Genomic DNA, 27,342 nt, shown 5'->3' with positions numbered 1-27,342 from the left:
CATTTTTAACCGCAAGTATTCCTTGAGAGCAGCTGAAAGGCTGATCATCACAGCTTGGGGGAGGGCCAAACCCTGGATTGAGGCAGCCAGCTCGGAAGGTTCTGTGAGTTTCCTTTTCCCCAGACATGAGTTTCGGTTTAAGTTTCCAGGCACAGGATTTCCTCATTCTCTTCTGCCTGCAGCTCTGCCATTAGCTGTCGTCTCAGCAGCCAGCCAGAGCAATGGGAAACCAGGAGTCGCATCTCTACGAACAGCCTCCCCAGAGACTGGGTGAGTTTATCCAGGACAACCTGAGGCCCTTTGAAGACTGTCAGAAACAGATCGACCAGACTGTGGACACCATCTGTGCAGTCCTTCAGGAAGCTGAGCAGTTCCCCCTGGTGACCGGTGTGGCCAAAGTGAGTAGAAGGCTGGGGTCAGGGCTTCTGGGACCCAGAAGGCAAAGCACCTTTGTGCTGAGCACCTACCGTGTGCCGGGCCCTGGGCACACAAGACGTCATCTTGTCTAGCCCCACACTCGAGTGAGATGGTGGGATTATGGTGTAGAGTTTAGGAGTACAGGTTGGGGAGCCGGTTCTACCCCTTACTACTATGTGACCCAGGGCAGGTTGCTTAACCTCTCTGTGCCTCAGTATCTGAATTTGTAAAATGGGAGAGAAATAATACTCATTGCAAAGTGTTATGATGCTTAAGCACATAATGTTCTTGCACAGGGCTTGGTACAAAGTTAGTGCAGTAAATTAGCTGTGGTTACTTTTATTGTTTTTATCCTCCCCATTTTACAGAGGAGCAAACTGAGTGTACAAGACTTCAGTAAAACTACCCAAGGATGCTCTGTGTCTTCTCAACAGCAAGGGTGGGGAGCTCTCATCAGTTAGAAATGTTTGGTGCTATGGGCACAAATCCCAGCATTGAGGCTGAAGATTCTGAACCTTTGGGGAAGAAAGGGTGCTGGGAAGGGGCCAGGACCCTAGGGTGGGGAGGGGCTTATGGATGCCCACCACAAACCCCATGCTCTCCGGCACCGGAATCCCACTTCTCTATAGTCACAGTGCTTTCTGGCCTCTGCCCTTACACACACCCACTAGCCCTAGCAGTAAAGATACCTGGACACTTGGTGTCTCCTACCTTGGCCCAGATGAGGAAACTGAAGCGTGGAGAAGTTATTTAATAGCTGGCATCTGACCTGGGATGTTAAGCTCAGGTAATCTGTTTGGGAGCATGCACCCTTAACCACTATACCATCCTACCTCTCAATATTGTTAACTTTTTTCTAATTAAAATATTAATAATACATACAAAAAGTGCACAGATCTAAGTGTACAGCCTGATGGATTGCCACAAACAACATACATGTGTAACCTACACCCAGATCAAGAAATAAAATATTCCCAGCCCTGACCCAAGATCCCCTGAACCCCCAATCCGGTCATTACCCCCAACCCCAGGCAACCACTCTCCTGACTTCTGACAGCATAGCATAGATTAGTTTTGCCTATTTTTAAACTTTGTATAGAGCGACAAACCATCCCAGTTTGCCCGGGACTGAAGGGTTTTCTGGGACATGGGCCTCTTGGTGCTAAGACTGAGCATGTCCAGGGTAAACCAGGCAGGTTGGTCACCCTGTGTAAAAGAAATCATGCACTGTGTGGCTTTAGTGTGTGGGGTTTTTGACCCATCTGTTGATGATATTTATGTTGTTGTGTGCAGCTGTTGTTTATCATTTCATTGCTGTCGTGTGTTCCCTGTATGAATACACCACATTTGTCCATTCTACTGCTGATGGCCATTTGAGTTGCCTCCAGTTTGGGGCTCGTAGGAAAAGTGCTGCTATGGGGCTTCCCTGGTGGTGCAGTGGTTGAGAATCCGTCTGCCAATTCAGGGGACACGGGTTTGAGCCCTGGTCCGGGAAGATCCCACATGCCATGGAGCAACTAAGCCCATGTGCCACAACGACTGAGCCTGTGCTCTAGAGCCCGTGAGCCACAACTACTGAGCCCGTGAGCCACAACTACTGAGCCCGCGAGCCACAACTACTGAAGCCCACACGCCTAGAGCATGTGCTGCACAATGAGAGAAGCCACCGCAATGAGAAGCTGGTGCACCACAATGAAGAGTAGCCCCCGTTCGCCGCAACTAGAGAAAGCCCCCGAGCACAGCAACAAAGACCCAACACAGCCAAAAATAATAAATAAATAATACAATAAATAAATTTTTTTTTTTAAAAAGTGCTGCTATGGGCATCCTGATTCAGTTCTTTGGGTGGACAAATGAACATCTGCCACTCCGCTTTTAGACTATGTTGACATTTGGGGCTTTTGCTTGAGGTGAGAAATACTTCTGCCTGTCGGGGTGCCCTGCGACCCCAAAGGGTTCAGAGTCTCACATCCACTTCTCTGTTGCTGACAGGGTGGCTCCTATGGCCGGAGAACGGTCTTGAGGGGCAACTCCGATGGTACCCTCGTCATCTTCATCGGTGGCTTTGAACAATTCCAGGATCAGAAGAAAAACCAACATGACCTCCTCAGCAAAATCTGGGCACGGTTGGAACTCTGTGAGCTCACAATGAAGCTGGCAGCCAAGATGGAGACCCAGAGCATCAATGGCAAGCTCACCATCCAGCTGTCCACAAAACAGCAGAGCATCACTTTTGAGTTGCTGCCCGCCTTCAACGCTCTGGGTGAGCCCCGCTGTGTGTGTGGTGCGGGGTGGACGTTTGGGTCTGGGGGGGCTTGTCAAGAGAGCAAAGCCAGAAAAAGGGGTGGTAGATAGCCTGGCATCTGAATAAATACCGCTGGTGCTTTCCAAAATGAGGGACCGTAGACTTTCTTTCCCTCCTTCCTTTCTTTCTTTCTTTCTCTCTCTTTCTTTCTTTCCCTCTCTCTCTTTCTCTTTCTCTCTCTCTCTTCCTTCCTTTCTTTCTTCTTTTCTTCCTTCCTTCCTTTCTTTCCTTTCTTTCTTTTCTCACTGTGTGGCATGCAGGATCTTAGTTCCCCTACCAGGGATGGAACCTGCACCCCCTGCAGTAGAAGTGCGGAGTCTTAACCACTGGACCACCAGGAAAGTCCCGAGAGACCGTTGACTTTCAAAACAGGAGAGTCCTCCTACCCTGAGCTTACTCTCTTCTGTAGAATTTCTCCCTTATCTCCTACTTGACTTCGGAGGAAATGTTCTAGACTCTGGAGTAGCGCATCTCAAACTGTGACATGCACACAAAGCACTTGAGAAACTTGTTAAAATGCAGGCTCTGATTCAGGAAATTGGGGTCCAGGATTCTATATTTCTAACCAGTGCCATGATATTGCTGCTGTTCTGTGGACTACCCTGGAGGATTTAGACTAGAATAAATGCTGGTTCGAGGTAGAGGATGGGGAAGACATCTGGGAAAAGTTCAGCTGGAGCAGGTATTTGGAATGTGCCTCTAATCAGGTCAACATCAAGGCAAAGATCTTCCATGGGCAACTATTTGAATGGATAGATGGTTTGGATGGATGGGTACATGGTTGACTGGATAGATGGATGGATGGTTGATTGAATGGGTAAGACTAAGCATAGTCACAGGTTAGTCTCAAGCATAGGTACATATATTATCACAAACTTAAATACCAGAGCTGGAATTCAACCCCTCATTAAACAAGTGAGGAAGCAGAACGAAATGAATGTGTCCAGGGCCACACAGCCAGTTACTGACAGAACTAGAATAAAAGCCCAGGTCTTTTAAGCCCCAGACCCAGTGCCTTCAAGGTGGACACACACACACACACACCCTGACGACTTACATTCACAGAAAGGTGACCTAGTGCAGAGAAAAATGCACCAGTTTGCAAGGTAGGCAGCCTTGAATTCTCATCCTGGACTTACTACTAACCCACTTTTGCCAACTGTAAGATCAAGGCTAGAAACAGCTAACTTGCAGGACCTTTAGGATGATAAGGGTTGAGTATACGTGCCTGACTCAAAGGAAGGCTAGAGTCAAGGTGAAGAGACAGAGTGTGACTCAGAATTCCTAGGAAATCCTGTGTTCTGTCCTCTGGTTCAGAGCACGGTGGCTGGAGATTAGGCCAGAGCGCCCTCTGCTGGCTACACTCCATCTCGCAAAGAATGATGTGAGAACGAGAAATCAGCTCTTCCTCACATGTAGTACCGAGAAGCTGCCACAAGATGGCGGCAGAGCTACACATGCCAAACAGAAAACCTTTCCTAGACGGAAACAATAATGGTCGCTTTCTGAGAAAAGTAAACTACTGAGACATTTTTAAATTACTTTCTTTACTAAATATTAGCCTAACTACATTTTACTATCTAGCAGGACAAGCGACCCCTCACCTTTTATGCAAATGCACCAGTCCTCTTACAGATGAAGCAGTGAACGTGTGCTACCAAACCACATCCAGCCTTCTTTGTGGGCTCACCCAGGCCAGGTTCCATGAAAACCAAAAGTTCTGTTTCTGTTTCACACCAGGCTTAAGTGAGAAGCCCAGCCTCTGCATCTATCGAGAGCTCAAAAGATCCTTGGATATGGTGAAAGCCAGACCCGGTGAGTTCTCAATCTGCTTCACTGAACTCCAGGAGAAGTTTTTTAGCAACCATCCCAGCAAGCTGAAGGATTTGATCCTCTTGGTAAAGTACTGGTGTCAAAAGGTAAACTTCAAATTGCATGTCTATTGCTATCATCTGTTTCCCTTTTACTGAGATAATTCACGTTGGGTAAAGTACAACAATGTTAAGAATACAGCTCAGGGATTTCCTGGTGGTCCCATGGTTAAGATGTTGCCTTCGCAGTGCAGAGGATGCTGGTTCCAACCCTGGTGGGAAAACTAAGATCCCACATGTCGTGTGGGCAAAGAAAAAAAAAAAGAATACAGCTCAATGTGTTTTTATAACCTTTCAGGCAACACCCAGATCAAAATAGGGCACATTTCCTACGCTCCAGCAGGATGCCCACTCCCAGTCCATACTCCCCCCAAACAAACCACTGTACTAACATCTGTTACCACAACTTAGTTTTGCTTGTTTTTAAACTTGATGTCAATGGAATCATACCGCATGTACTTCGTGTCTGCCATCTTTTGCTCAATATTATGCCTGAGATATTTGTCTGTGTTGTTGCAGGGAGTAGTGGTTCTTCATTGTTTTGTAGTATTCCATTGCATTAATACCCTGTACATGGATGCGTTCTACTGCTGAGGGACATATGGGTCGTTCCCAAATTGGGGCTATTATGAATTAGGTTGCAGTGGATATTCCCCTACATGTCCTTTTGTGAATTTAAGCAGTCATTCCACTTGGGTAAATATGCAGGAGTGAGACTGCTGTGCTATAAGGTATACTTTATATATGTGTGTGTGTGTATATATATATATATATATATATATATATACACACACACACATATGCCTTATATACATACACATATTGTACATATATACATTATATATACCTTATCCGTGTATATATACATATATGAATATATATGTATATGTGTATACATATACACATGGCATATATGAATAAATTTGTGGAATATATATATATATATAACTTTAGTAAATACGCCCAAATAGTTTTCCCAAATGGTTGTACCAAATCACCCTCCTGTCAGCAGTGTATGACAGTTTCAGGTGCTCCACATTCTTATCAACACTTGCTATTGTCAGTCTATCAAATTTTAGCCACGATATCATTTCAGTCATTGACAGGGGACAGTGACTTCCTATAGACTTCTAGTTTCTTGATTTCAGACCCCTGGCACGGGCGGAACTGGGTTCCAAATGATCTGCTACACTTTTCTCCTTCCACAGTGCCAGGAAAAGCTGGAGGATTCATCCCCGCTGCCTCTGTATGCGCTGGAGCTGCTTACGGTCTATGCCTGGGAACAGGGGTGTGGAGCAGAAGGCTTTGACATAGCTGAAGGCATCAGGACTGTTCTGGAGCTTATCGGGAAGCAGGAGCAGCTGTGTGTCTATTGGACAGTCAACTACAACTTTGAGGATAACACCGTCCGCAACATCCTGCTGGGCCACCTCCGATCCCCGAGGTACCAAGCTTCCCACGGCCCTCTCTCCTTACCTCTTTATCTACATGCCAGGCTGTACCCCCCTTAGAATGAGGGTGCATCCCCGTCTTTCCCAGCCAAGGATGCACCAAAAGAATGCCAGCAGCAGTGGGTAGGGAGGCAAAGAGAGGTCTGTCGGAAAGAGGGACGCTTCGATGCTTTTCACATTCTAAACCATTGTCACATTTTGTCCCAAAGCAAACACTACCCCTCATAGAAGGAAGGGGCAAAGAGAGGAGGGGTCAGCAGAAAGAGGAGACCGTTTTATTAGGTTATGAATGGAACATGCCTGTAAAGCAGAGAACACTAGACACAGAGAACACCAGGACCAGAGAGGCTAGACATCTTAGAGCATTTCAGCAATTAGGAGGAACTGCAGGAGGTAAAATCCAGGTTTCCAGATGCCCAGTCCAGGCCTCTTTCCCCCAAGATGATTTCTTCTCCCAACTGATTTTTTTTTAATCAAATTCATAGGCCAGTAATCTTGGATCCAACTGACCCAACCAGTAATGTGAGCAAAGATAAAGCCTGCTGGCAGCTGCTAAAACAAGAAGCGCAAATCTGGTTATCTTCTCTTAGGCTGAACGAGTCACCTGGACTGTCCTGGAATGTTCTGGTGAGAGGACTTTCCAATATAGCTCGTGTCCTGCTGTAGGCAGGGCCCTCCCAATGCTCAGACTGCAGTCTTATCCAAGATCACCGTGAGTTGGTTTCCCAGAGGTGCCATGACAAAGCACCATGCACTGATGGCTTAAAGCAACAGAAATTTACTCTTTCACAGTTTGGGGGGCTAGAAATCCAAGATCAAGATGTTGATAGGGCCATGCTCCCTCTGAAGTCTCTAGGGAAAAGTCCTTCCTCACCTCTTCCAGCTTCTGGTGGTCGTGAGCAGTCCGTGGCTTTTGGCAGCAACACTCCAGTCTCTGCCTCTGTTGTCACATGGCCTTCTCGTGTGTGTCTTCACAATGTCCTCCCTCCAGGCATGTCTGTCTCTGTGTCTCTCTCTCTCCTCTTCTTATAAGGACACCAGTTGTACTGGATTAGGGACCACAGTAATGACCTTGTCTTAACTTGATTACCTGTTTGCAAAGACCCTATTTCCATATAAGGTCACATTCATAGGGCCTAGAGGTTGGGACTTCAACATATCTTTTAGGGGGACACAATTCAGTCTATAACACACCATTAGGGACCTCCCCTTCCATTAAAATGACAGTAAAGTGCAAAATTGAACAAAGAGAAAAGGCGGGCACCTGCAGATGAGAGATTTCAATTAGCTTCTGCAAGAGAGAAAGCAGGTGAGAAGGTGGTGACAGATGAAATGGAGCAGAACCCAAGAGACGTGGGTGGCACTCACCCCTGCGGATGCTGGGACAACCTCTGAGCTCTACTGAAGCAGGCGTTGGGGGCGAGAGTGAGAAGCGAGGCTGCAAATGGGAGAACTAATGAAGGGCCAGATGCATTGGTTTTTCCCCTCCCCTCCCCCAAAGGAGAAGCACATCTATCAACACAAATTTGATCATATCCACAAAGTCCCATTTTCCATATGGGGTAACATAGTCATAGAGCAGGACGTGGACTTTGTGTGTGTGTGTGGGGGGATGTCACTATTCTCCCTCCCACTAGCAAGAAGTAAACTGCCTCTGCAGACTGAGGCGACCAGAGCATGCAGAACAGGGAAGAAAAGATGCTCAGGTGAGGTGTCATGACCTGTGGTCCATGGAGCACATCCCATCTGATGTTTTCTACTGAAGAGGAGAGAACTTCACTTTTATGCAGGTGTCAGACCCCATTTAGACATCAGAATATGGTTCCCTTCCAAAAGTGACCACAGGTACAAGGGAGTGAGCAGGCCCCACCCTCCACGGTCCCATTGGATTAGAGAACAGGTAACTGTCCCTTCAGACTGAACACACAGCCCCTCTGACTCCAGGACAGCCCTCTCTTCAACACACTTAGAGGGAACAGCATCCCCTGGTGTGGAGGGTTGAATAGTGTCCCGCAAAATTCATGTCCACCCGGATCCTCAGAATGTGACCTTCTTTGGAAGTAGGGTCTGTGCAGGTATTACCAGTTAAGAGGTCATCCTGGATCAGCGTGGACCCCGAATCCAATGACTGGTGCCCTTAGAAGAAGACACACAGGCACACAGACATCGAAGGGAGAAAGCCACATGACAACGGAGGCAGGAGTCAGCATGATGCAGCCACAAGACAAAGAAGGCCGTGGACTGCCAGAAGCTGGAAGACACAAGGAAGGATTTCCCCTAGAGCCTTTGGCCTGCCTACACTTTTATTGCAGACGTCTAGAAACGTGATTTGTTACGGCAGTTCAGGGAAACCAATCCACCTGGGCACAGGGTGTTTAACAGAGGCTGATAGAACCTTGAAGAAGGAATAATGTGATCATCAGAAGTCAAAACTACCTGTAATAAATGGGAAAAGAAGGGAGGAAGAGAGCAGCACGAGAGGCCAAAAGGTGCCGGCGGCCATTTGTGGACGAGCCCAGAGCAGAAAGTGGAAACCAGACAGTAATTTGGAGCCAGGTCTTCACAGACCTGTTGGGAGAAGGATCCAGATCCCTTCTAGAGGGCAAGAGGAGCAACTAGGAGAGCTTCTGTTTCTGGGGGACCTGGGGTACCGCCCGAAACCCTCAGATATGCTCTTGGGATATGTCAGTGCAAGAACTCAGGATGACAAAGGTACCAGCAGGAGAGTTGAGAGCAGGAGGGAGAGAGGGGGGAACAGAGCAGGCAGGGGAGGAAGCGGGGGCGGGGGGCTGGCACGGGGCGCCTCACAGCGGGCTCCTTCCACAGCCTGCACCGCTCTACGTGACCCCAGGCCATCTTCTAGACAAGTTCATCAAGGACTTTCTCCAGCCCAACAGGACTTTCCTTGATCAGATCAAGAAAGCTGTTGACGTCATCTGTAAGTTCCTTAAAGAAAATTGCTTTCGACATTCGACTACAAAGTGTCAGAAGATTGTCAAGGTGAGCAATGGCCTTTCTCTTTGTGACTGGTGGGGACTCAGCCGTTCCTGTAACTCTGCAATGCTCGTGACCACTGGGAACGTGAGGACAAAGGACGAGGGAGGGAAGCTGGGGAGATGGGCGGCTAGGACCCTGGTTTTCAGTGGAGGGTGCTGATGCACTGCTTACGTCATGCACAATAGACTTTTGAGGGGTGCACATTGTGCGGCTTGCGGCATGCTAGTTCCCGGACCAGGGATTGAACTCGGCCCACGGCAGTGAAAGTGCCGAGTTCTAATCATAATAGACTTCGGATTCTGTGTTAACCTCCGAGAACTGCTGGCAACGCTTGCCGGTGCTTGGCTTGTGGTGCATCACTCCACCCTGCCTCCCTCTCCCCGTCTCCTTCTCCTCTGGGTCTTTCTTCTCTTCCCTTCTAAGAACACTTATCATTGGATTTAGGGCCCGCAGATCCCTAACTTAATTACATCTATAAAGACCCTTTTTCCAGATAACATCACATTCACACATGTTGCCAGCAGACATCTCTTTTTGGGGGGGCCACCATTCAGACCACAGCAGATTCTAAGCTCCATGTGCATTAAACCAAAAAAGTGACTGTCTTCCTAGTTTCAATTCATCCCATCAACTGAGCTAGAGATTCAGCAGATGGGGCCATTCTTGTCCAAGACTCCAAGGTCACGCACTGACACATTTGCCTCCGTCTGTTGGCCACCAACCAGATAACTGTGTGTCCGGGGTCACAAGAAGGGAGGGAGAAAAGTGCTGACCTGTGAGCAAAAACATTTGCCGTGATGCAAAAAAACAGTTCTGTGTGCATGCTGCCCTGGGACGGGTCTGGGGACCAGTACCGACGTCCCATGCGCCATGAGTAAAATGTCTCACGAGGTTAATTTGAGGGAAAACAAGACAGGCTGTGTTCATGGTCAGTGAACCATTGTTGAGGCACTCATTTTGTCCTCTCCTTCCCCAGCCTCTCATTAACATGATAGTAAATAAATAAGAAACGTTAATGACACATCAAAGAAGAAAATAGGAAGAGAGCCTTTGGCCAATAAGAAGTTGCTTTCTATCTTCCTGAAGTTGGTTGCAAGAAAGAGTTGTCTGCTGAGGTGATGGGGGAGATGCCACCTGGAGGATGTAGGGAGGGGGCTGTGGCCCGTGAGACCAGCTGCATGAATGAAGTGGCATGGATCAGGGATTAATTGAGCATCTGTGTACAGGAAGCTCCCCTCCCTCCCCTCGCCTCCTAGGCCATGTAGCCAGGCATTCACTACCCATGGGTAAAATAAACATTGCCTTTGCAGAAATCAAATGAGCTTTCTGGGGAAAACCAGGAAAGCATGCATGAGGGTTGATTCTCAGAGCAAATCCCACCAAGCTGTGGCATTGAGAGAGCTCCGTGCAAAGCTTCTCCCCGACTCACCCTCAAAGAAGCCCATCAGCTAAGGAGCTGTGCCTTCAGGGAGAACTTCACAAAACAGACAGAATGAACCTGTGTGCCTGCCTAAGCTGCCTCATGCAGAGCTTGGCAAGCCAGGGCCAGCGAGCTAAGAGTGGTTTTACATTTTTACATAGTTGATTTATTTCAGATCACAGGAATTCAAATAAAGCTACATACTCCTTTTTGTTTGTTTGTCCAGTATACTGTAAATGGACATCTTGAGGACTATATTTCATAAGATCAAGTATGCAAAGGGATCTATATAATGTCTCACAGAGCACATTCAGCTGATATTAATACAGTGCCTTGTGTTTAAAATTTGCTCATTGCATATTGATTCATTCAAATTTTGTTTTATCTAGGGGGAAAATTTTAGATTTTCACTATTGAGGATTTTTTTCTCATATGGTCTCTTTTTAAAATTTATTTATGTTTATTGAAGTATAGTTGCTGTACAATATTATATGTTACAGGTGTACAGTATAGTGATTCACAATTTTTAAAGGTTATACTCCATTTATAGTTATTATAAAATATTGGCTATATACCCCATGTTGTACAATATAACCTTGTAGCTTATTTTATTGCTAATAGTTTATACCTCTTACGTCCCCACCCCTGTAGTGCCCCTCCCCACTTCCCTTTCCCCACTGTAACCACTAGTTTGTTCTCCATGTCTGTGAGTCTGTAAAGCCACGTAGTCTTTACCAGAAATCTTCAGGAAGTTGACTTGAGAAGCAGGTCATTTATAACTAGCCCATCCATTGTTTGTGGGCAAATTCACACATCAAATGGCATGAGATGAGCCACCTTTGGAACCAGATGATTCTATTTAGAAAATGAAACACTCTGCTTCAGAATCAGCCCTAACTGGAGACTCGAACTTGGCACTGCTCCGGGCAACCTCATTAATTAGCCCAACGGGCGCCAGCCCATGGGGGGAGGGCTCAAGCTCTAGAAAATGCTGTATCTCGATTTGCCTTGCTTCCCTAGGGGGGGTCAACCGCCAAAGGCACGGCTCTGAAGAGTGGCTCCGATGCCGACCTTGTTGTGTTCGTGGACTCGCTGAAAAGCTACACCTCCCAGAAAAATGAGAGATGCAACATCATCAAGGAAATCCATAAGCAACTGGAAGCCTGTCAGCAGGAGAAGGATTTTGAAGTGAAGTTTGAGATTTCAAAATGGAAGGCTCCCCGGGTGCTGAGCTTCACTCTGAAATCCAAAGTCCTCAACGAAAGTGTTGACTTTGATGTGCTGCCTGCATTTAATGCCCTAGGTAAGACTCCTAAGATTTGAGCTTCTGGAAGAGGAAGAGGGATTCTGGTGTGATGGGGGTGGGGGTGGGGTGGGGGTAGGGAAAGTCACGTGACTTACTAATCGGACCTGGTCCAGTGCCCCAACAGGTGGCATTCATAATGATAGCAATACCTTACACCTGTATACATTTTCATTCTCATTTATTTTATCCCTATGACGGCCAGAACCCACATCTTACACTCCCATGGTGTCATTCACAACATCTATCAAAGAATGGGGTACACAGGAATTCAGTACACATTTATAGATAAAATGCCTCAAGTATTAGGGAAGGAAATGAAAAAACAGACTGCGGGAGAAATTCTGAGGCAAAGACAGGAAATCTGGGTGTTCGCCTTCAATCTTAGGCAAAAACTCCTTTAGAAATTCAATTCGTGAGTGACAGATACACCATGGTGTATTAAAAGAAACCAAGGCTATTTCAGGCATTTTCCAAATCAAAATCAAGAAGACTCTGGTACCTTCCCTCTGAATGGTTCTTAGGGTCTTTAGAGAGGAAATGACAGTATATAGATAGGGGGTCAGCTAACTTTTTAGATAAAAGGCAAGATAGCACATATTTTCAGCTTTAAGGACCATAAGGTATCTGTCACAACTGCTCAACTCTGCCTTTGTAGCTTGAAAACAGCCATAGACGATACATTAATAAGTGGGCGTGACTGTGTCCCGATGAAACTTTATTTACAAAAACAAGCAAGCGGCCAGATTTAGTCTGGGGGCCACAGTTTGCAAACTTCAGATCAGCACTGTCCAGAAGGCCTTTCTGGGATAACGAAAATGTCCTGTATCTGTGTTCTGTATCTGTTGAGGGCTTGAAATGTTGCTAGTACGAGTAAGGAACTAAATTTTTCATTTGATTTTCCTTTAATGAGTTTGAATGCAAATAGCCACCTTGGCTGGTGGCTACCCTATTGGACAGTGCAGGTCTAGATAACGCTTTAATAATAAATACCACCTATACTCATATAAACCATGTAATTTTTAATATCTCATTACTCTGGGGATGCCCCCGATATCTTAGATATTCACACACACTAATAGTAATTCACACACACTAATAGAGTTCAAAATAATTTCCCAGAATTAAATTATAGTTGTCAACAGTGTTTTGAAATCTGTTACTTTCTATACAGATTAAAGCATAATGTAAATTTCTTCCCCATGTTAGGTGAACTGAAGTCTGGCTCTACACCCAGCCCCGGGATCTATGCTGACCTCATCTCTTTGCATAAATCCTCAGACGCCCTGGGGGGAGAATTTTCTACCTGTTTCACGGAGCTACAGCGCAATTTCGTTTGCTCCCGGCCCACCAAACTGAAGGATTTAATTCGCCTGGTGAAGCACTGGTACAAATTGGTATGACAGCTCTTGTCCTGGCCATCTGGTTATTATTTTTATCAGTACTCTGTGACCATGAAACCAGCACTTACCAGGGGCTCACTGTCTCCCATGCTGGGGGCTGGACCACATTATAGAATCTTCCCACGCCTAACCCTGAGTATCTTTGTGGAGTTCCCATCACTAACCCCATTGAGATGGGTCATATGTAAGCATCTCCCACCAACAAAGCTGCTACCCATGGTTTATTTTGCTTTTCTCTGACACCCAAAGAATTCTGCAGGAATCCAAGTTATCGTGCCTCCAAAAGGCAGATGAAGTTGGGATTTTCATGCCTACAAGTCACCAGCATGGCTTATCTGCTGCTAGGTGTCCATAATTAATAGACACAGATGCTACCTCTTGGAAGGCAGGTTGAAGCGACAGGCAGCACCAGGGGCTGCATTTTCTATACTGGTTCGCCTCCCTTCACTCCCATCAGTCTTGCTCACAGGGTAGTTTCTGAGTATTTTCATGACAGCAGACACCCAGCACAATAGCAGCTCTTTCAGGAGATGTCTCCTTTCTGTGTCCAGCTTCCTGAAACCCGAGGAGACCAGGGTGCTCAGAGTGCTCAGGGCTACAGGGTGACCTTGAGCAAGTCACATCACGTCCCCATGACTTCATCATGGCGACCTCTGCCCGCTGTGTAGGGATGTTGGGGGATCAGGAATGAGTGATGTAGGTGGAATGTCTGGCCCCATAGTTAGCACACAGTGGGTCTTTAGTAAATGGTACTATGTTATAACTCTAGGAAGTCACATAAAGCCAAAGCACAACAAAGAAGCCTGCATGGGCTGCCTTTAAGCTGCCGAGTGACCCTTCCCAGACCAGTCCCAGCACTGCGTCTCAAGACTCGGGTGCCCTACTGTGGCCCCAGCAGTCCTTCATGTGCACCCTCTACGGCTCTTGCTACGCTCATTTCACCTTCCTGCTTTAACCAGTATCGTCTGATGTTTCCACTCTTCCCTCAGTGTGGAAGCAAACTGAAGCAAAAGGGGTCTCTGCCCCCCAAATATGCCTTGGAGCTGCTCACCATCTATGCCTGGGAGCACGGGAGTGGGGCGCAGGATTTTGACACGGCTGAAGGTTTCCGGACGGTCCTGGAGCTGGTCACAAAATATCGGCATCTCTGTGTCTTCTGGATGGTCAACTACAGCTTTGATGATGAGATTGTGAGGAACTTCGTCCTGACCCAGATCCAGAGAACCAGGTGCCCCAAACCTCAGCCCCCTCCATTTCTTAGCCTGATTCCCTCCAATGCTATTTTGGTGACCTGAATTCACCTCCCACGGGGTCCTGATCTGTTATTCCTCATATGAAACTGAGAAGGGAATGTGCTGACCATCAGAACCGCCCACAGTCTCCAGGGGTAAAATCCCAGGGAGGCAGGAGAAATGTCATCCAGGGGGAATAAAGAAGGAAGGACCAAGGTACCAGGTCCCTGAGTTGCTTTCATCTTTCTAGGTCAGAGGGAAAAGCATGGATTCATTAGCAGGTCTAAAAGGTGTGGAAGTTGGAAGTGTGTTCCTGAGAAATAATGCTAATATTCGCTGCTGGTGTATCCTGCAGGCTGTTTATTAATCAGGTTTTATCTCCCCTTTCCAACCTCCATCCCACAAAACCTTTATCCTTCAAGAATACGAAGGAATCTTAATGTATCCACTCAGCACCAGCAGCAGGGAACCAAAACAGTGGAAGCAAAAGAAAAGAGAAGAGAGAAAAGAAAGAAACATTGAGAAAGAATAGAGGAGAAAAAAAAAAAGACAACAACATACCGTGGCTTGCCTACCATGGTGTGACCTACTTGACAGTAGAGTTGATTAAATGATACATTATATTTCAGTTGCCCTAGCATGGACAGATGTTTATAGAATGCCTTCATGTGTATAATAATGAACAGCTTTCAGAACTTTTCTGACAAATATGATTTAATTCTAGGAAATCACTCTGAACTGTATTGGTACATTTGAATTACAGACATCTAAGCTAGAAAGACACATTGGTTTATTACGAAGAGTAGAATGGGCCCCCAATTCTGAGGCCACTGGTTCTAAAAAGCATGCCTCTAATGACGTCTAATCTCTCGTTTAGGCCTGTGATCTTGGACCCAGCCGATCCTACTGGCGACGTGGGTGGAGGGGACCGTTGGTGTTGGCATCTTCTAGCAGAAGAAGCTACTGAATGGTTGTCGTCTCTCTGTTTCAAAGATGGGTTGGATTGTCCCATACAATCGTGGAAAGTGCCAGTAAGAATCATCTAAAGGAAGTGTCATCTGGAGATTACCCTGGGACAGGCTTAAATCAAAGAGCTTCCCTGCTATAGCAACTTGGGAATCACTCAGCCACAAATAACAGATAGCCCAACTCAGGAGCTTAAACGATTGGGTTTTTTCTTCCCATAACAAGAAATCCTAAGGCAGGCAATCTAGGACTCACACAACAGCTCCGTTGGACTTTCCCCAGGAGCAGATAATCTCCACCGTGGCACTTGGTATTCGGGGCTGGATAGTTCTTTGTGGTGGGGGCTGTCTTGGGTAGTGTAAGATGTTGGGCTACATCCCTGGTCTCTACCCACCAGATGCAGTAGCACCACCCCCGAGTGTAACAACCAAAAATGCCTCCAGACACGACCAAGTGTCCCCTGGGGCACACTCATCCCCAGCTCTTCCTGGCTCCACCCTCTTTAGTTGTTCATTTGAGTCTTCATGGCACTGAGAGTGGCTATTGCACCTCCAGGTGGCGGGTTCACGGTCAGGTTGGAGGAACAGAAAGGGGGAGGATACCCACCCAGGGTATCTTATTAGAAGCCTCATCCAGCAAACTCTCTTACATTTCAAGTTGCAGCTACCTATAACTTAAAAGTGGCTCCAAAAAGGGGGGCGAAGACAGCTGTGAATGGGAGTTGGGTCAGCCAGCCAAGAGTGCCTGCCACCCCTGTCCAAAGCTCCACCGCCAACCAAGATACCTGCCACCAGGCATACTTGGTTCCCCCATCAGGTTCTCTGTCAACAAGTACCCAAAATTGTCCCTGGTAATAGTCATCTTCTCAGATATACTTCCTTCTTTCTTTTTTTTTTTTTTTCTGTCTCTTTTAACCAATGGTTCTAACTGCTTGGATATGTATTATTCTTGCACATATATTTCTTTCTTTCCAGACAATGCAGTCACCAGGAAGTTGCGGAGCAGGGATACATTCTATTGTCAGTGAGATGCACTTATTCAGAAGGTGTAGATACCTGGAATAATAATGCTGGAAGAAACTTCTAGAGACCACCAGGCAATTGCTTTTTTTTTTTTATGGTTAATAAACTACAAAATTTACAAACCCAAGCCTGAATGAACAGTATTACTGCACTTCATATTATCATTATTGGTATAACATATTAGGCATGATTGATAGCAAAAATCATTGTACATAATAAATATTGTGCTTTATTTAGAAAGATGACTTATAAGCACTGCCATAGGCCTGCTAGATAGGGCTTTGATTTTCTAATAATACTATTAAGTTATCTAATCTATTCAAAATAGCTTGACCTGATGGCCACAATCTATGTTTTTCAGATGACTCGTATGATTAGAAATTTGGCTTATGACTAAGGCATGAAGCTGTTTTCTAGGAAAAGTTATTATCATCGTCAATGGGTCAGCCCACAAAGGTAATTTGTCCTCTCAAACACCGTTTGAAGCACGACGCCCCCTCTGCCCTCTCTGTTCGGCAGAAGAGGAGAGCGGAAATCCCACCATGTGCTTTATACCATGACTGGCTGCATTCAGGCCCCTTGAGGATGCGGTTCTGAGGAGCTAATCTCTGGTCCTCTTCTTTCTCTGTAATCTCATCTGAACAATTTAATGCACATCCATGGCCTCCCCCACCACTGACAGGCAATTGCTTTTAAAGAATCGGTTCACTGTGTGAAAGAGTAGCCCATTCTTCCCTTGACGGTCCCCACGACTCCTTCCCTCGCTTCTCCAACTCCTCTTGAAATCAAGACCTCCATGTCCTTCGTAAAGTCTCACCTCGCCTTGCTGAAGTCTTGTTCCGTGTGTGACCTCCGTTATTAAAAACATTTGCTCTCGTCCAGGCTTATGTGCACTGTATTTGTCAACCATTCTGTAGTTTCCCAATTACTAACTCCTTCCTTTGCCTTCAAGTCTTAGAAGAGGGCTCTCTTCCCAAAGTGAAGCCCTTCACCTGCCCCTTTGTTCCCGTAATTCCATGATCTTGCTCTCATACTCCTCCACCCCACCCGCCACCTGTCTCTTTTCCTCTGTACCCAAAACCCTGTCTGCCCCTGCCGAACAGAGGTCTCTGAAACCAGTAATGAGCTGGCCTCTTCTTACACCTGCAAACTCTCCAAAGGCTTGGCTTATAACTGTTGAGATAGATGATAGATAGATAGATAGATAGATATCAGCAGTTGTTTTATATATACATAAAATATACTATACATGTATATATATAACTGTTGTCATTTCCTTCTGAGCCAACCTTTTCTCCCCCATCCATGAGTATCTTCTTGCCAAATCTAAAGGCTTTATCCTCTGGCTTTAGCTTCCAAGATACTTGAAGATCTAAGTGCTTTAACCTCATATATCCACTTAACGTTTCATTACTGCCACATACACCAACTTGCTTGTCATATAAGAAAGAATAGGTCTGGTCTTTTCCCCAGTTCCAAGCTTCAAAAAACCCTTGGAATTTCCAGATAGGGTGTATTTTGTATTCATAAGGAGCCTCTTTCAACCCTCCCTGAGTTATGCTAACGAGGTGTGTGTCCTTAGATAGTTTCAAAGGATGGGCTGGCCATGCCAGAAATGCCAAGTGTGTGATGAGAGGGTTGAAACTTTCAGCCCCACCCCCTCCCCCAACCTTCCAAGAGAACAGGAGGGCTGGAGATTGAATCCAAGCACATGGCTAGTGATTTAATCAATTGTGCCTTTGTAATGAAACCCTAATAAAAACTCTGGACAACAAGGTTTCCTGGTTGTTGAGCATATGGATGTATCATGAAGATAACACATCCTGACCCCAAGTGGATGGGAGCTTTTGTGCTCACGAGCCTTCCAGCCCTCACCCGCTATGTATCTCCTCATCTGGCTGTTCATTTGTATCCTTTATAATAAAATGGTGATTGTAAGTATAGCACTTTCCTGAGTTCTGTGAGCCATTCTAATGAATTATTGAACCTGAGGGGGTGGTCATGGGAACCCCTGAATTTGTAGCCAAGTCAGGCAGAAGTCAGTGTTGTCTGCAGCTGGGATCTGAAGTGGGGATGATCTTGTTGGGACCTTGCCCTTTAACCTGTAGGGTCTGCCCCACCTTCAAGTAATGTCAGAATTGAATTGAATCATTGTAGGACACCCGATTGGTGTCAGTGAGTTGGTGTTGGAATGCACCACTGTTCTTTCCCAGAACAAGGACAAAGGAAATTGCTGTGGCCTCGGGTTGAGGAATGAAAGAATGACCAAGTTCACATCTACTCAGGCTACAACTAATGACCAGACACCTCTAGACACCTGAACTTGCCCTAGATCCATAGATAGGAAACTATAAGACACTGCCCCACCCTCCAGGGGCTTATGATGTACCTAGAGGAAGGAGAACACATAACCCCAGGTCCCTTATAGAACAATGAAGGGCAATTTACAACCATGTGCTAAGTGATTTGTATACAGTGGACGAAGACCAGTCAGGATAAAGTGAGCAACTTAAAGCTCACCCCAGAGGCACAAAGGGACCATTTCAGTCTTCTCAGCATTCAGTAGATATTTAAGTTCATTAAGAGCAAAGATAAGGAAAAGTTTCAGGATCAAGAAACATGTGGCCATGGATCATCATTGAAAGTAACTAGGGCACCAGCCCATGTTTTTTCCACAAAATTGGCAACTAACAACAATGAATAGGAAATAAATCCAGCCTTTCTTGTACAAACTTTATTTCAGGATAAACAAACAGCCATGACTGATAAGGAAACAAAAATTTTAACAGAAATATTCTACTTAATATGTGTTGAAAGAACGACAACTTAGAAACATCAATTTTGCAACCTCTGATGAAATAGGTGATTTAAGCAGAGATGGTCAATGGATGAAACCATTAGATGAAGTGCTGATGGGGAGCTCTATGATAGATGCAGGAGAGAGTGTCACCTCCCAAATCTACAGTTTAATTATAGCATCAGTAGGAGAGGGACAGCCAGACACGGTGTGCCAGCTGGTGTGAGGCCCATGGAGCACACAGCCCTATCCAGTAAGTAGTTTTGCCAAAAAAAAAAAAAAAGCTGTAAGAGACAAAAGGGATTGAGTTAGCAAACTCCAGGGAAAATGTATAGGCCAGACAGACTTCATAGGAAGAGAACAGCAAAGTCAGGAGAAACAAGGACAAGAAATGTGGAAGGGTGTGTGCATTTTTACAACTACCAAAGGGCAATGAGCCAAGAACATGGCAAGAATCCAGTTAAGTGGAGTTAAAGGTCAAGACCCAAGGCCCATGTTCCACTGCTGGTTACCCTGGCAACGAGGTCACTTACATCAAAGGAAGTAAGCAATGATTGGAAGCAGGGCTACACATGGCGACTGGTCAATGGCCCAGGAGGAGTTTGGGAAGGGTATGGGCATCAGATCACAAATGAGGCCACCAATGGGGAGAACTTGTGGATAAAAGGATTCTCTGGAGCCTGCATCCTGGAGGGTATTGGCTGCTGTGACCTGAGGCTTCTCCAGCTGTGTTTGGTCAAATCTGAGTGGGTAAAATGTTATCACTCTTTGGTTCTATTTCTTCTCATCAGTGCATGGGATGAACCTCAGCCAGGGAAAGGTGAAGAAAGTTCTTTATATCTCGTTCTCTCTCACGCTTGCTCTCCTGGGGCCACCCTGTGTGAACTGGCCTGGGTCCACTGTGAGTGGGGTGTAGACCTGGAGGGAAGAAGTTGGCGCAGGGAGCAAAATGTGATGATCCCAGTAACTGAACCCAGCTCAACCCAACCCAACCAAGAGGGTTCCATCTGAGCACCAACGGTGTCCATCATGCTCGCTGTGGATGAAGATCCTCAAAGAGGTACAGAATCCAAGTTACCTTCCCTTTGTTATAGGGCCAGGCTGGGAACTGCAAAGGAGAACTTCTCATGTTCTGAGGGACAAGGCTCCAGTTGATGGAGCAGGAAGTCATCACCCGGAAAAGGGAGAAGTCTCAGCTGTTGTGCTGGGGGTGCTGGTCAGGAAAAGGGATCCCTCCCCAGGGCTTGGCCATGGTGATGCCAGAATAATGGGAGAACAAGATAGCCAGTGGGTGACGCCTATGAGCTCTGACAGCGAGAGGGGAAACTGCCACAACCCACAAGAGACCTGGGAAAGCAAGAAGGGGGTGTGGTAGGTGGAATAATTACCCCCCAAAGATGTCCGCATCCTAGTCCCTGGAACCTGTGAATATGTTACCTTACGTGGCAAAGGGACTTTGAAAATGTGATTAAGGACCTAGAGATGGGGAGATGATCCTGAGTTATTCAGGTGGGTTCAGGTGGGTCCAATCTAATCCCGCGAGCCCTTAAAAGCAGAGAAGCAGCCCCACCTGAAGCCAGAGAGATTCAGCTGAAGAAGAGGCAGGTGGGGCATCTGAGCCGCTGTTGCCGGCTCGAAGGGCCGAGTCAGGGAATATTCTAGGCTTCTAGGAGCTGACAGCCGCAGGGAAACAGGAACCTCCGTCCTGCAGTCACGTGGACCTGGACTCAGCCAACGAGCGGAGTGACCTGTAGGCAGACCCTCCCTAGAGCCTGCAGGTAAGGAACGCGGCCCGGCCAGCGCCTTGATTTCAGCCTTGTGCCGCGCAGAGCAGAGACACCAGCCAGGCGTGCTGGGCCTCTGACCACGGAACTGTGAGCTGATGAACTTGCGTGGTCTTGAGCCACTAAACGTGTGATCGTTTGTTTCAGCAGCTGCTGCCTCACGGGCAGGTGGTGGTAAGCAGCTCGGGGCCTGGGCCCACAGGGGAATTGGCCTCCCCCGCTCTGGGACCAGTCACTCCATGCCTGCCCAGCCTGTGTCCAGGGAAGGCAACTCACATGTAAGCGGGAAAACTCTTTTTTTTCCTCGGCCTTCAGTATTTCTGACACCAGTCCCAGTGCTTCTTTTTTTTTTTTTTTTTTGGCTGTGCTGCACGGCTTGTAGGACCCCAATACCCCGACCAGGGATCGAACCTGGGCTCTTGGCAGCAAAAGTGCCAAGTCCCGACCGCTGGACCACCAGAGAATTCCCAATACTTCTGACACCAGATTGGGAGTGGGGAGATTTTCTCACACTGAGCAATTCTCCGACACCAGCTGTGTGTCCCACAACTCAATTCAATCCTGACCCTCTCTACCCGGAGTCCATGTCAGACGCCACGGGTGAGGGGCTCAGTCCCACAGTACGGCCGCCACCTCCACTTCAGGGTCCAGGCCTCTGGTACTTCTAACCAACCAGTTATAAATCGGGGGTTCCCACGACCCCCTCCTCAGGCTCAGTAATCTTCTAGAATGGCTCCCAGAACCAGAAGAGCAGTTTACTTACTAGATTACCAGCTTATTATAAAAGGCTATAACTGGGGAACAGCTGGCGAGGGCTCTCCTCCTGCCTTGCAGGTGGCTGCCTTTTTGGTGTGTCTTCACATGGGGGAGAGAGATGTGGAGGGCAGGGAGAGAGAGCTTTACTATCCCTAATTTTCCCCTCATTTCCTCCACCTGCAGTATTAAAGGAAAATGCTGGTTTTCTTGTGTGAGTGTGTGTGTGTTTGTGTATTTTTCAGATTATACACTTAATTCAGGCATACTAGAGAATTTTGAAAAAATGAAACCCACTTCTAAAAGTCACCCCTGATCCCTACCACCCAGGAAGGATCTCGGTTAACCTTCCATCTGTTTTTCTATGCATCCATACAAATACATTTATATTTACAAAGATGGAATCATCATACTTATAGAGTGTCTCGCTTTTGCCACTTGGTACGGAATCATGGGTACTTTCTCATGTCATCATGAGAATGACATATTCTTTCTCATGTTCTTTGAAAACACCATAATATTCCGTCATATGGATGTCATTGTATCCCATCATATGGATAAGTCATCATGGCATGTAATTTAGTCATTCTCTTTTGTTGAACATTTTCGAAAAAGATTTTGCCTTTTGAAAAATGGCCACAACACACCTTTCTGTACGTAAAGCTTTGTTTCTTTTTTTTAAATTGAAGTATAGTTGATGTACAATTTTATATAAGTTACAGGTGTATAATATAGAAAAATGTTGGTATTCTAACAATTCCATAGCTACTCTTACGTTGAGCGTGTCCACCCATGGGCATCGGGCAGCTTCCCACTCATAGTCCCAGGTCCACCATGTGCAACCCATCTTTTCCTCTACTCCTGAACTCTTTGTAGCCGTGCTCTTGCTGCCATCTTGTGGTCTTCGAGAGAGTTAAACTAGCCTGTGCAGAAAGCAGGAAAGTCCTAGAAAATGGTTACGAATGCTTAAAGCCACTGTGGTGCAGTCGCCGGAGGTTCATTTTAAGTCACGATCCATGCAATAAAGCATCTTTCAGCAAGCTATTATTTCCACATACTGTTCGTTAACTGCTCACTAATAGAGAAGGAAAAGCAGACCAAAGGCTCTGAAACAACTTTTGTCTTTTAATTCGGCTTCCCCCAAGCCTAGGGACACTGGATAGATTCTACTGAAGTAATCTGTGGTATTTCTGAAATCATTCTATGCTGTGTCTATTAGAGAAATGAGTCTTTCCCGTCGACCTCAAATTTGACCATTAGGGATTCAAATCTTTGAGTTCTGTAGGCATTCCCACTTTTAAGAATCCCCCATTAAAATGGTAATCAGGAGATCCTAAAAAAATAAATGGAGTTTTGTTCACGAATTGGGAGATTTAATATTGTTAAGATAACAATACTACCCAAAGGGATATACAGATTACAGATTCAGTGCAATCCCTATCAAAATCCCAACGGTATTTTTTTTTTTTTTTTTTTACAGAAATGGGAAAACCCATCCTGGAATTCATAAGGGGTTTCAAGGGACCTAGATTTCAAAACTGGTACAAAGTGACTGTAATCAAAACAGAGTAGTATTTGCAGAAGAATAGACATATAGACCAATAGAATAGAATTGAGAGCCCAGAAATAAAGCCTTACATTTATGGTCAATTGACTTTCGACAAGGGTGTCAAGATCATTCAATGAAGAAAAATGTTCTCTTCAACAAATGGTGCTGATAAAACTAGATATCCACATGAAAGAATGAAGTTGGACCCCTTCTTTATACCATACACAAAAATTAACTCAAAGTGGATCAAGGACCTAAATTTTAAGAGCTAAAACTATAAAACTGTTAGAAGAAAGCCTAGAGGAAAACTTGCATGACCTTGGATTTGGCAACGGTTTCTTTTTTTTTATTATTAATTAATTAATTAATTTCTTTATATTTGGCTGCATTGGGTCTCCATTGCTGTGCGGGGGCTTTCTCTAGTTGCAGCGAGTGGGGCTACTCTTCGTTGCGGTGCGCACGCTTCTCATCGCAGTGGCTTCTCTTGTGGAGCACGGGCTCTAGGCACGCAGGCTTCAGTAGTTGTGGTGCGCGGGCTCAGTAGTTGTGGCTCGCGGGCTCTAGAACACAGGCTCAGTAGTTGTGGCACACGGGCTTAGTTGCTCCGAGGCATGTGGGATCTTCCCGGACCAGGGCTCGAACCCGTGTCCCCTGCATTGGCAGGTGGATTCTTAACCACTGTGCCACCAGGGAAGTCCCTGTTGGGGACTTCAATGGTTTCTTAAATATGACCCCAAAAGCACAGGTAACAAAAGAAAAAGATGAATTGGACTTCATTAGATTAAAAACTTTCGTGCCTCAAAGGACAGCATCAAGAGAGTAAAAAGACAACCCACACGATGGGAGAAAATATTTGCAAATAATACATCTAATAAGGGTTTAAAATCCAGAATATATAAAGAACTCCTACAACTCAACCACAAAAATACAAAAACCCAATTAAAAGGTGGGCAAGGGACTTGAATAGACATTTCTCTAAAGAAGATATGCAAATGGCCAATAAGTACATGAAAAGATGCTCAATGTCATTAGTCATTAGAGAAATGCAAATCAAAACCACAGTGAAATACCACTTCACGTCAATTAGGATGGCTATAATTTTAAAAAGAAAAAAGAATATAACAGTTGGAGAGGATGTGAAGAAGTTGGAACTCATGTACATTGCTGGTGGGATCATAGTAGGTGTATGCCTATTTATATGCCTGTAAGTATATCCATTTGTCTACCCATATGTTTCTCTATATATGTCTATATCCCTATGTCTATTCATAGGTCAGCGTCTGCATCTACATCTTTAAGCAATGGTAGGTTAAATCGATCACACTCTGGTTTCCCACAGCTGGTTTCTGTCGTTTCTAACTTCGGATAGAGTTAGGGTTAGAATCAAAGAGAAGGGAGGGCATTCCCAGCAGTGGGTATAGCCTCTACAAGGCTGATTCTGGGGCAGGGAGTAAACCGGCTTGGCTGGATCCGATGACAGGTCCCATCTTCAGCTTTCTCCCTGCCCCGAGCCTGGCTCAGAGCTCGGCACCTGCAGAGCGTGTGCTTGTGGACTGGCTGTGAACGGAGGATGAGAGTGGGAGGTCGTTCGGAAGAGTAGGTTGAAGGTAGATGGTGGACAGTGAGCTCTGGGAGCCTCGGAGAGCCATGGGTGGTTTCTGAGCTGGGGAGTGAAGGGTATGAGAAAGGCAGGGTTTGGGGGAGGTGGGCCAAGGTGTGGTAAGTGGTCACCGTCATGATGGGGGAGGCAGACTGGGCTGCTCTGACACGTCCTGGCGGTTGTGGTCTTGGAAAAACATAAAGGAGGCCAGGGAAGAGAGTTGCTTGAGATAATGGGATGTCCTTGACTGGCCCCAAAGTAACTTTCTAAAGCTTTGAGAGTGCCCTTCCACCACTCCCCATACCCTTGGTGAGCTGGACCAGAGCGGGCACGCTCGTTCCCTTCCCATCTCTGGAAAGGGACACTCCCTTGACATTAGTAAGCATCATTGTCAATCATAACCTGTGAACACTTTCTATTACGGAATCCTCACAGCTACCCAGGAAGTCCCCACTATGACTACCCGCATTTTACAGGTGGGGAGACTGAGGTACAAGCAGGTGAAATGATTTGCCCAGGTCACACAACCAGGAAATGTCAAAGCGGGGATTTGAACTCAGTTCCACAGCACTGTGGACGCTGCCCATAGTGGCCACCCCCAGAGGGCACACTCCACCAATTCCAAACTACTTTCCCAATTATGGTAACATTTCTCGCCGCCCTCAGAAAGGTAGTGCAGAGACAGATTTGGGCCTTTGTCCCCACTCCAACCCTCATTCCCTGGGGATCCTTGGCCAAACTGATGTGCCATTCTGTGCCTCAGTTTATTCATCTCTATAAAGGGGCCAAGAACAGGATCTACCACCTCATAGGGCTGCCAGGAGATTAAATAAGACCCTTGTACAGCACCTGAAACAACACTCAGTTAATGTTACTTTTTAGCATTAATGCCTTCTAAGCACGCTGTGCTTGTCTAAAGCTGCTGCATGGAGAATTCTGGGTGACACTTCCCATTGGCATTTGGTCCATGTCCTCACTGTGGACTGACCCACTGGAAGCAAGAGCAGTCACATTTCTCATTAGCCAGACTGTGAGGGGTAACGGCTTGGAGCATGGAGTTGGGGGTTCAGACAGACTTGGGTTCAAATCCCAGCTCCATCATTTGCTGGCTGTGTGATCTTGGGGAAGTGACCTCACCTCTCTGAGCTCCAGTAAAAAGGGGATAATAATCGTTTGCATCATTTGGGCTTGTTGAGAGGATTGTGTGCAGTGCCAGGCACTACAGAAGCCAGGAAGACATGGGAGCTTGCATGGGTCCCCCGGCAAAGGGGCAGACCTTACATACTCAGGATCCTGGCCTGTGCTCTCCACTCCCCCCACCCAACAAGGGCCCCTGTCTAGAGGCTACCCTGTTCCAGCCAGTTTTTGAGGTCCCCATCATTCAAGAGAATGGGACTTCCGGGCAGAGAGTACCCAGGCCCTACTCAGGGATGGCCCCGGCAGCAAGAAGCAGGTCCTTCTGCTGGGACAGCATTGTCCCAGTGCACAGCCTTTGATACTCTCTAAGGGTCATGTGACCCCCTGTGGCTATTGCTGACAAAGCACCCCAGGTGTGCTGCACGTGGCCACCGAGCAATTCCATGTTCCTGTAGACTTGACCCCTGATAACGACATCTGACATCCACTTGCCGGGCACATGACATGTGTTTTCCCCTTAAATCTTTCTCCTTAAATCAACAACCCTAAGAGAGCCAGGAAACCCTTAACCACATTTTAAAGATAGAAAACTGGACTCCAAGAAGAGAGATAACTTCCCCAAGGAACAAACTCAAGTGAGCAGGGGACATGGATCTCGCTGATCCAGAGACTTAATTCTTATCTGCTGCCTATGGGGGCCACAAAATGGGAGATGCTTTAATGTTCAGAGTCCTACCAAAACTGACAATTTTGCTAATGGCACAATGGCAACGGCCCCATAGAAAAATACTCAAAGAATGTGAGCTGACAGTTCACGGAGAAGAAAATGCAAATAGTTGCTAAGCTGATGGAAACTTGTCAGCTTTGCCAACAGGGAAAAATACAGATCAAAGCAATGATGAGAAAGTATTTTTTACCCATTGTGTTGGTAAGAAGTAACCCAACTGTTAAAAAATCAGTGCTGGTCAATCCCACTACAGGGCATATATCCTGAGAAAACCATAATTCAAAGAGTCATGTACCACAATGTTCATTGCAGCTCTATTTACAATAGTCAGGACATGGAAGCAACCTAAGTGTCCATCGACAGATGAATGGATAAAGAAGATGTGGCACATATATATACAATGGAATATTACTCAGCCATAAAAAGAAATGAAATTGAGTTATTTGTAGTGAGGTGGATGGACCTAGAGTCTGTCATACAGAGTGAAGTAAGTCAGAAAGAGAAAAACATATACCGAATGCTAACACATATATATGGAATCTAAAAAAGAAAAATGGTTCTGACAAACCTAGGGGCAGGACAGGAATAAAGACGCAGACGTAGAGAAT

General features: G+C 46.2%; 1 protein-coding gene across 1 annotated transcript in view; it reads left to right on the top strand.

Moving 5' to 3' along the window:
- OAS2 (2'-5'-oligoadenylate synthetase 2) overlaps nt 1–18,162 on the top strand; it is a 32,864-nt gene extending 14,702 nt beyond the window's left edge. The window contains exons 7-18 of the mRNA XM_082640578.1: nt 195–398; nt 2,410–2,680; nt 4,463–4,641; nt 5,802–6,037; nt 6,530–6,671; nt 8,871–9,044; nt 11,482–11,764; nt 12,974–13,161; nt 14,157–14,395; nt 15,277–15,430; nt 16,340–16,461; nt 16,749–18,162. Of these exons, the coding sequence (XP_082496704.1) occupies nt 195–398; nt 2,410–2,680; nt 4,463–4,641; nt 5,802–6,037; nt 6,530–6,671; nt 8,871–9,044; nt 11,482–11,764; nt 12,974–13,161; nt 14,157–14,395; nt 15,277–15,430; nt 16,340–16,429 (2,160 nt within the window). The 3' untranslated portion in view covers nt 16,430–16,461; nt 16,749–18,162. The remainder of the gene's footprint in view (nt 1–194; nt 399–2,409; nt 2,681–4,462; nt 4,642–5,801; nt 6,038–6,529; nt 6,672–8,870; nt 9,045–11,481; nt 11,765–12,973; nt 13,162–14,156; nt 14,396–15,276; nt 15,431–16,339; nt 16,462–16,748) is intronic.
- The last annotated feature ends 9,180 nt before the right edge of the window (nt 18,163–27,342 follow it).

The sequence above is a fragment of the Mesoplodon mirus genome (assembly GCF_964341445.2).
Source record: "Mesoplodon mirus genome assembly, chromosome: 13".
NCBI classification, from domain to species: domain Eukaryota; kingdom Metazoa; phylum Chordata; class Mammalia; order Artiodactyla; family Ziphiidae; genus Mesoplodon; species Mesoplodon mirus.
The sequence above is the reverse complement of the archived record's forward strand: the minus strand, read 5'-3'. Positions and strand labels throughout refer to the sequence as shown.